Below are 10,190 nucleotides of genomic sequence, written 5' to 3'. Positions count from 1 at the left end.
ACCCTGACAAACTCTGGCCGGATATTAACTAACAAACCTGCATTCTCTCTCACCCAGTCCCTCTCTCTCTCTTTCTATCTGTTTGTCCATTCTGGGCAGTGGGGAGGTTGTAGTTAGGGTCATCTCCATGTACACAGTAGTGCAACCCACCCACTAACACACACACACACACACACACACACACACACACACACACACACACACACACTCACACAGAAACCCCCTGTGGTCTGAGCTCAGTCAGGAAATTACTTTTGAGTCTGTCTGTCATCATGAATCCTCCTCTCTCTCCATGTCCTGCTGTGAGTATTTTAGAACCGTTTTACAGATTAAAAAACTATTAAATATCAGACAGTGAGATAAAGTTTGCCTTTTTAAAGCTTTACTGATGAAACAATGAGCTAATTTACAAGTATAAGTATTTTGACAATCGGCTAAATGCGGGCTTTAAACAGCAACTTTAAAAGCTTAGTATTGAAGGCTTATAATTACAGTTAGTTACAGTTAGCTTAACTATGTCTTTTTAATGCTTTTTTAGTATTGAAGAGTTTACGTTACTGTTTTGTTTGGAATGACTTAGGTTAGTAATGGGACATTAAAGTTGATTAAAGCCCAGTGGGTGACTTAGTCAAACATTAACAACATCAATGTAGGGCTGACAGCCTACACTGATGCTGATAGGACAGTTGTGTCTTCTGTGTAGCTACACTTGATATTTTAAAGGCATTTGGAACATTTGCTTCAGTTGGTATACCTAGCTATAGTTGGTCTTTTTAAAACCTTTATAGTTAGAGAATTGAGTAAATTTGGTCTTTTTCAAGCGTAGGTATTGGAACATTTGGCTACACTTTGACATAGCTTTAATACCAAAGTAATGATATGACATTTAGCTTGTTTTGGTCATTTAAGCCTCAATACTGGGAGACATCATTAAGTCTTTTTAGGACATTACTATTGAAATAAGATCTTGATGTTTCATTTTTGATTTGATTTAATATCCATGTTATTCTGACAGTGTAATCTTGTCCCCTAGAAATTCTAGTCCTCTAGTTTATATTTTCCTTAATTTGTTTTCCCAATTATGTTTCCCAGCAAAGCATAATTGGGAAAACAAATTAGTATCATAAAATCATAATTTCTGTTGGACAGGGTTGTAACAGTCAAGCAGGGAGAGTATTACAGCATCCCACTTTCATCAGGCACAATTTTTACTTTTATAAAGAGATTTTTTTAAAAGAAAGGGTCCACTGACTGTCATATGCTACTTCAATAATCTAAATTGTGAACTTTTTTTTGCCTTACTTCCACCATCCATTTAACAAGTACATACCCCTTTCTGCTCCCTCAAGCTCCTGCTGGTACATGTAATCTTTCTCAGAGGGATTAAAACACAATGGACTTGTTTTGATTGCATTTAAATCAGACAACACAGACTCACTGTGTCATGAACACCCAGCCCACTCATGTTACGAATGCATACACTCATATGGCGAGTGAGGAATAAATTGCCTGCTGTCCATCTGTAGTTAAGATATATGTATGAGGTTTGATTTCCTTCTTTAAGATAAAATCACACATATGAGCCACCCAGGTTAGCTGCTTCTGTACAGGCTTACAATGGCTCTTTGTAGTGGTTTTCAAACAGTGGTGGGTGGGAAGCTGAGATTCTGCTTGGTGGACAGACTTGTCTTCAGGTTATCAACATCCCCAATTTATAATCCTCATCTTAGAACAATATTGAACATTTCTGATGCTATAAAGTAGAGAACATTGACATTTAACTGACTTAAAAATGTTGAAAAGGTTCTCTCTTGCTTTAACGAGGGAAAATTCAGGTTTTGTTGTTGTTGTTGTTTTAGTTTTCCTCTTGTGCTTTTTTGTATTAAAGGACCAGTGTGCAGGATTTAGTGGCATCTATTGGTGAGGTTGAAGATTATAACCAACTGAATACACCTCCCCCTCCCCTGCCAAGCATGTAGGAGAACCTACAGTGGCCTTGAAACTCGCAGAAAATGTGAAAAGCCCTCTCTACAGCCAGGGTTTGGTTTGTCCGTTCTGGGCTACTGTAGAAACATGGTGGTGCAACATGGCGGGCTCCATGGAAGAGGACCCGCTCCCTATATAGATATAAAGGGCTCATTCTAAGGTAACAAAAACACAACGATTCTTATTTTCAGGTGATTATACACTAATGAAAACATACATTCCATTTCTTCCAATAGATCCCCCTAAATCTTATACACTGGTCCTTTAAGTCAGCCTAGTTGTTGGTTATATGACAGTTTGTGTTTCTCATTTGCTTCCACTCATTCTGCCTTACATTTGAATAATGGCTTCCACAGAGCGAGGTAATCCATCATAGTAAACGTCAAAGCTTTGTCAAAGCAAAGGTTGTCATGGGGTCAAGGGGTCATGTTTTTACATACCCCGTCTCCTGTCACTCACCTGACACGCTTAAAGGTAGAAAGGAAGTCTCCACCAGGACACAATCTCTCTAAAGACCATGTTACTTGACAAACTGCCAGTCACATGCATGCGTATTTATTTACTGTGTCTGCTAGTCAGGACAGCAGTTCATTTCAAGACAAGTGTAACTGTAATGGCTAGCCTAAATAACAAAAGTGACACCAAAGAAAGGAGATATTATCTGATGTACTTTGTTATATCATCTTTAGTCACACAGTACATTTTAGACTAGTTCACATGTGTCGATATATTGTTTTCTTTTGTTCGTGTCGTTGTAAGTTAATAATGAGTCGATTACTTTCATACTATTTTCATAACTGAATAATCCCTTCTGTGGTTTAAAGTGGTACTCCATCGATTTAAGGTCAGTAGAATAATCAGGAAATAACCTTGATGATGTCATCAGGGTTATCATGGATTTTGTTCGAGACTTCACATTTTTAACAGAGAGCCTGGGGATGTAGAGTTTGAAAGACATGGATGCTTATCAGGCGGGGCGGCCTGATGAAAGACGTTCCATTATGGGAAATGTACTGTGGGATCTGTTGTTTTTGGAGATGACTCATACACAGTGACTAAAAGACCGGATATCTCAGCCTCTTATTTAGACCATTCTTTTTTAATCTGTATCCTGTGAGTCCCCCAACTTTATCAAAGTACAATACTAAATCTCTTGAGTAGCTCCTTTAATCAAGCAAAAAACTCTCCTCAACTCTCCTCAAATGTGAGGATTTGATGCTTTCCTCTGTTTTATATCATTGTAAATTGAATATCTTTTGGTTTTAGACTGTTGGTTCTCAGAACTTCTGATAGGTAGACTGAGTGACAATTGATTAATTGACTGGATTAATCACTGGATTAATTAAGATTGAAAAGTTGCATTTTTACTTCTTTTCTTTTTTGTTTGGGTCTATAAATAATTAAAAACATTTAGATGCATTTACAACAGGAAAGAATACAACTTATGTTTACTACAAGTAAACATAGTAAACAAAGATCACAATATTCATAGATTCTGATGCCAAAATGCTATTTTGATCACACACTTTACTCAAATGTTTAGCATCTTTAACTGTACAGATATAACTGATGGTGATTAGTAGCGTGCTGTGTTGTGTCCCATCATGTCAAGTCAATTTTAGCCCAAAATTGTACACTGTCCTATTTTAGTGCTCTAAACTTTCCAGACTTTCTTTGGTCCAATCTGATTACTCTGTCTATCTGATTCTGGCTGAACCACAGATAAACTTAAGTCCACTGATGCATTTTATGTGTCAGATGGGAAACAGTTGTGTATTGGTATTTAGGACACGTTCACTTTGCATCGGCAAGCTAACGTGTATGTCTTTGAAGTCTCACAGGTGATTCTGGAGAGCTGGATTCACTACATTTCAGTCTTTCTCTCTCCCATCATTCCTGTCTTTCTCCATTCTTTACTGACAAAAACACCTGTTCAAGATTCAGAGAATGATGTTTTGCTAATTTGATGTCGCCTGTATTCTGGTCGGCGATGGCATCCAGACAGTCAGGCAAAGCAGTCACTATGAGGCTTTACTTTAAATTTGCAAAATGTCTTTTAGATGATAGTATCAAATAAAGTCAATTTCTTATAGACTGCAAAAATATTTTATGACAAACCACAAAAACTAGAGCAATTCAAATAACTGAACATGCGTACAACAGAATTCTGATCAGTCTCAGCCTCCTTTTCGGCTCTTCGATGTGCAGGTGTGATCACAGCCCACCTGAACATCCATTCAATCTACAACCAAAGTGCTCAGTCCAAATAGGGATATAGTAGATTTCTTTACAAGATGTTTTCACTTCTTCAGCGGCCAATTGGATCAGACTCCCAGGGGTGTTTGGTTGTTGCCACAGCAGCTGGTTGTGAAACATCAGGCGGATTTACTGTATGAGGGTCACTGTGATGAAAGTTGATAAAAATAACAAAATACTCTGTCTGTCTCTCTTTCTCTGAAGTCTCCAGTGTTCCAGAGAAACAGAGAGGACTTCCCTGCTTCGCTGGGCAGACTACGGCAACTGATTGAAGACAAAGTTCACATCCTACAATCCACTATCACTGAGGACCAACAGGTAAATGACTTCCTCATGCAGTAGTCGCCTGCCACTTATAAGAGCCAAAATCAAGTTGTATAATGTTATTACCGTGTATTTAAATTATTCTTTTTTTAAAAAAAAATTATCAGTAAAGTAATTTATTTGAGTAATTTCCTTCAATTAAATATACAACTAAGATGAAAAACAGCACAGAAACAAATGATGACTGGATGAGTGGAAAGAAAATGTGTGAACTAATATATGTAGGTTTAATATTAATCTATTAATAGATTAATAGATAGTTTAATATATTCAGTGGTGAGTTTGAGCATCACCTAAAGAGTTTTCCAGTCGGACAGATCTGAACAAAACACTTTACACTTTGATGAGTTAAATATCTACAATTTAAACTGAAGGTGGACAGAAACTGTTTGAGAGCAGCTTTACTGGAATCTGAAACATGACGCCTCCAGTAATAAACAGTTAGATGATTATCAGCAGTTCAGCAAAGGCAGCAAGTATCATTGTGTCTTTGCTGAGGTTGGAGTTAGTCGTTTTTTGTTTTTTTTTAACCTAATGTTTTTTCAAATGTAAATCTTTGCTAGAGGGTACAGGTCTAATTGCTCAACACTGCCTTAACTGCATTCCTCCTTACAGTCTACACAGGAGTTTGTTTTTATCGGCACTGTCTTTATGTGAGTTGCTTGATTTTTCTCTCCATTTCTTTGTGGGAATCTGTGTCCTTATCTGTCTTTTTTTGTCTATTTTTCTCTTTCACCCTTTTCCTCTCCTCTTTGTTGAGCTTTCCTGAGGCCATGTTCAGACAGGCAGCTCAAATCCAATTTACTCTACTGAATAAGTCTCAGACATTCTTTTTGAAGCCTTAATAATAATAATAATAATAATAATTATAATAATAAACATGATATCTGGAAATGCAAGTAAAAGAAAAAAAACCTGTGCTTTTTTTGAATAAGCCACAGCAATTTTACTCATTTTGGACCATGCTAAACACAAAAAAACACAATTTTATGTAGCCACTTGCAAGTTTCAATGTAGACAATGAGGACGAAAGATCACATTTGAAAAACAAATCAGATTTGGCTGCTGTGTGAACATAGTGCCAGTTTGTCCCCTCAGACTGAGTCACATGGACACAGACAGACAGACGTAGGGGGACGATGAGGGTGATCATCATGTTCTGCCAGGATGACTCAGTCGGTCTGTTGTCTTCCAGCCCACAGCCGCTCACTGAACGACTCTGCCGAATCGACGAGTTCAGACACACCACGTTACATGTCATTTCCACCAACTTTATCTTTTCTCATCATGCCCTCACGTGTCTCCTCTAGTTATCCTCTGTTTGTCTCTTTTCACCTCTTCCTGTCTGTCTGCTGTTCTACCTGTCTCCCCTCCCGCTCCCCCTCTCTTCCCTCAACTGGTGACTCATCTCTCTTTTCTGTTTTACTCAATGTGTTGCTATGTCTGACAAACTGAGACAACAGACTACTGAGAGATGAAATGTTATATAGGTACATTCTTATTCAAATGCTCACCAGACTGTATAATCTATGAGGATTAATGAAACATTTGTCTGTTTCGTGGTTATAGTGTGAGAACACTGTTTTTCCCTTTAGATGCAGTGTGTAAGAGTATACCCTTTCACCCTGCTAACAAAGAAAAATGTCTTCTTTGATATGTCATCTAGAGAAAGAACTATAACTATAAATCCAGCCTAACAATCATGTCCGGTGTGAGCTAACGTTACTGGCATCAAATGATGGACATGTTTTGCCCTTTAAATTTGTACAAGTGCAGCTAATAAATGAGATGACTCAGTAAACCTGAGCAAACTAGCCAAAAGGCTAGTTAGCACATAATATAAGTCAGAAGAACATCCAGGTCTACTTTATATACCACTATGTTTCAAGCAACATTTACTCAGGAAGTTACTCTCATATCCTTTTTTAACACACATTCATGGCGGCTACAGAAATGTACACACTAATGTGCCTTTATGCAATGTTTATCATTTACTTGCATCTCTCACTGAGATGCTGACACTCATGTTACCATGCTAATATGCTAACTTACTACATATAAGCTTGATAATCACATCAACAATAATGCTACTATGACCAGCAGACTGACATCATGTAAACAGTTTGTTGGATCAGTGATGAAATGTTTGGTCTCCACTCAAGCATAGTTTTGTTCACTTTAACAACTTCTCTGTCTTAGGGTTCAGTGAGTGAGTCGGACACTAGAAGAGGAGGACTGTGGAGGTTTGCCGTTCTGAGTGAGGAGTTGACCTCTCACCTCCAGCAGCTGCAGAGACAGACAGAGCAGGAGCTCAGCAACATACACACACAGTGAGTCGGTAACATATTATGTGGTTGGTACAATGAAGCTACTGTATGTATGAGAATGCACATAAATTGTTGATTCCATTAGATTGCTCTGTGTCCTCCAGAAATGTTAACAATTAACAATTAACATGCATGTTTCTGGTCATAAGAATTATCTCTCAAATGTCAAAGTGTTGTTTCTGTAAGCAGGACATACAATAAGGGTATTGGCTGTAATACTAATGGATACAAATAAACACAATATGAGACAATATAAAATATTAACTAAAAATTCTTCATGTTTTACTGAAAAAGGTCTCAAATTTACAGTCTTTTTCTCAACTTTCCATCCTCTCTCGATAATCCTTTTCATTTAGAGATATTCACGATCCTAAAAATATAAATTTAGCATTTTGGGAAAACCCTTGATTGTTAGGAAACTGGACTTTCCTCTTTATATAAATCAGGACGTGCTGTGTAGTGTGTGAACATGTGAGTAGGAGGCAGCTCTGTGCTGGTTTGTGGGGTTTTGTCACAGAGCTGGAACACGACTGTGGGAGTTTTACTGTATCTCATAACAGCAGCAGGTTCTGCTCTGCTGGAGAAAACAACAGGATCCTGCCTGCCTGTGTGTGTGTGCATGCGTGTGTGTGTGTGTGTGTGTGTGTGTGTGTGTGTGTGTGTGTGTGTGTGTGTGTGTGTGTGTGTGTGTGTGTGTGTGTGTGTGTGTGTGTGTATGTGTGTGTTTGAGAGAGAGTGAAGGATAGGAAAAGAGGGAAAATGAAAGTGAATGGTTCTTTCAGGCATTTGTGGTTTTGTGCTCCAGTAAATCTATCAAATTCATATTAAGACTGGGTAAGTGAGGATATTTTGTCTAGTCCTCACGTCTTGTGTGTCAAAGATATGAACATATAAATAAATGTATTTATTGCAATACATTTATGTATTTCTGAAGACCGTGAGATTTTGTTACATACCCTGTTCCTAACAGTCAGAAATGAATGTCTATGCTCAATTTTTTTTTAATTTTCAATCTATATATTGTTTTCAATTTCCTTGTGTGGTTGCATGCAACAGTTGTATCAGCTGATATGAGCACAGATGTGAAACCAGTGATCATTTTTTTCCTGCAATTTAAAATCTATAAGCTCTCTGTGTGGAACAGATTAACATCATTCTTCTATGTGTAACTACACATCAGTTCATTCACCTACAGGCTTTTTGGCAAATGTAATGAGATTGTTCAGAAGGTTTCTGAAGTTGTATCATTACATTGCATCAAGCTAGTAATGACAGAAACACCATCATGTTTAACTTGTCTGATACATGTAACACACAGCTCATGCTGTACGATCACTGGTGCTGTGTACAGATACAGACTTGACAAACAGGACTGTGCTGATGTGATTAAGAATGATCAGAGCTGATGTTGCACTTACTTCATGTGTCTACATGGCAGGTAAAGGAAAAGGCTTTATTCAGTGTAATTTTAGACTCCTGCGTCTTTTCACCAACCAGGTATAAGGTAAACAGTAACATTGAGTTTTTCAGATCTATTTTGATCTTGCAATGTTTCAAAATGACCTCCCAACGAAAAATGTCTGAATCTAGTTTTAGAAAAACTTAATGGAGTTAATCTTTGGTAACATTAACTGAGTGTCAACACTTGTGGTTTCACAGATAAGGCGTTAGAATGCTTCAAATTAATTGCTTGTTAGATCATGAAACCGCATTGAAAACTCATTACTGCCACACCTTTCCAATGTCAGAATTAAGGGCGCTGCATCCAACATTTTTGTAACTTACCCAAAACTGGCAATCTGACAACTACGCCCACTTCACAAAGTGATCGGCCAGGTGTGCAGAGGTGAGAAAGTAAGCAGGTTATGAACTCTTATTTTTGTCATTTTTTACACTAGTACTCCTGCCATTTTTCATGTGCAACATCATAAATGCCTCCGAGGAGAGAGTGTCCTGACGTGTGCATCATTAGCCTTATTTGAGCGATTATTGCATCTCGCCCTCAAAGGAACACTCTGAACACCTATAAATACTTTTGCTGTCAGATGTGGTTGGACAACACTTTGTACAAACAAGTTTGTTTGAAAGCCTTAAAGGCTTACCTCTGCCTTCACACTAAAATGCATTTATTGTGCAGCACATTGAGTGAATGGCGTAGTATCAGCAGTAGCTTCATGCGTCAAGCATTAGTGTTATCTCACTACAGCAAATGAATGGAAAAATGTCTAACTTTATTTGTCATGTCTGGCTGATATCGGATCTGCTTTGTAGGGTCATTATTGGTGCTGAAACCAGTCTGCTGTATCCCTATTTATCCTAATCATCATCATTAACTGTCTGTGATTCTATGACAAACACCATAAATCACCATCACCATAAAACTGTAAAAGTGTAGTCAAAAGTTAGACAATGTTTGAAGTCCACTTTCAATATAAGCATAAAATGAAAGTTCCTGGTGAATTTTCAGATTTCGTTGCCTCTTGTGCTGTGTTGACAGTAAATCTTCAGATGGTAGTAGGTGGCTGCTGCCTCACCCTGTTCGCTCCTACTCTCTGTACTCCTGCCATGACGAGTAGTTTGGCAGAACAACACTTCAACTGGTCTCACTTCTGTCAGACAAGACAAGCTAAAACACATTTCAGGATTCAAGGTGTGCCAGCAGACACACACCCACCCACCCGCACGCAAACAAACACACACACTATTCTGATGATTTTCCAGAAAATCTTCAAATTTCTCAGCAACATTGGTGCTCATCGCCAAGACTGACAGCCTCCAGTCACAGCTTGGATCAAGGGCTTAATCTGACAAGATTTATATTTTTTATTAAACTGTTACATGTCTCCTGTTCCCCTGCCCAAAATGATATCCATTCCTCTCTTCCACTTGGCTTATGGGAAGAAGACGTCATTCTGCTTTCATTTTACTGGGGTTTTCCTCAGCTTTAAGGGAGGCTTATGTGGTAATGACAGCGCCAACACTGGTTCGGGTTTTGTGCAGGAAAGAGGATTGAACTAAGACTCTGCAACATTTAGGAACGGAGATAAGGCTATTCTTTTTTTTTTGAGTGAACCTTAAAAGCAGCAGCAATCAAGCAGCTTCTACACCATTCACTTCTGGAACAGTTTTTCTAAACTTTGCTTCAGTTGAGTTTCTTTGTAAAGGTGATAATGATGCCTTTTCAACTCTTCTGACAACAGAACTGTGCTTCTACAAGTGAGAACATAGTGAGCTTTACAAGTGAGAACATAATCCCAACCAAGCAGTAACCTCCATGGATAAGTGTTGAAGCTGATG

At 38.2% G+C, this 10,190-nt stretch overlaps 1 protein-coding gene across 6 annotated transcripts in view; it reads left to right on the top strand.

Moving 5' to 3' along the window:
- The first annotated feature begins 234 nt into the window (after window positions 1-234).
- The window catches only part of LOC137170422 (cingulin), a 44,778-nt gene continuing 34,822 nt past the window's right edge, over window positions 235-10,190 (top strand). For all 6 annotated transcript variants that reach the window (XM_067573799.1, XM_067573796.1, XM_067573798.1 and 3 more), the window contains exons 1-3: window positions 235-302; window positions 4,447-4,560; window positions 6,766-6,896. In XM_067573799.1, the coding sequence (XP_067429900.1) occupies window positions 273-302; window positions 4,447-4,560; window positions 6,766-6,896 (275 nt within the window). In that variant the 5' untranslated portion in view covers window positions 235-272. The remainder of the gene's footprint in view (window positions 303-4,446; window positions 4,561-6,765; window positions 6,897-10,190) is intronic.

The sequence above is a fragment of the Thunnus thynnus genome, chromosome 19, assembly GCF_963924715.1.
Source record: "Thunnus thynnus chromosome 19, fThuThy2.1, whole genome shotgun sequence".
In the NCBI taxonomy this organism is placed as follows: Eukaryota; Metazoa; Chordata; class Actinopteri; order Scombriformes; family Scombridae; genus Thunnus; species Thunnus thynnus.
This window is presented reverse-complemented; position numbering and strand designations above follow the sequence as displayed.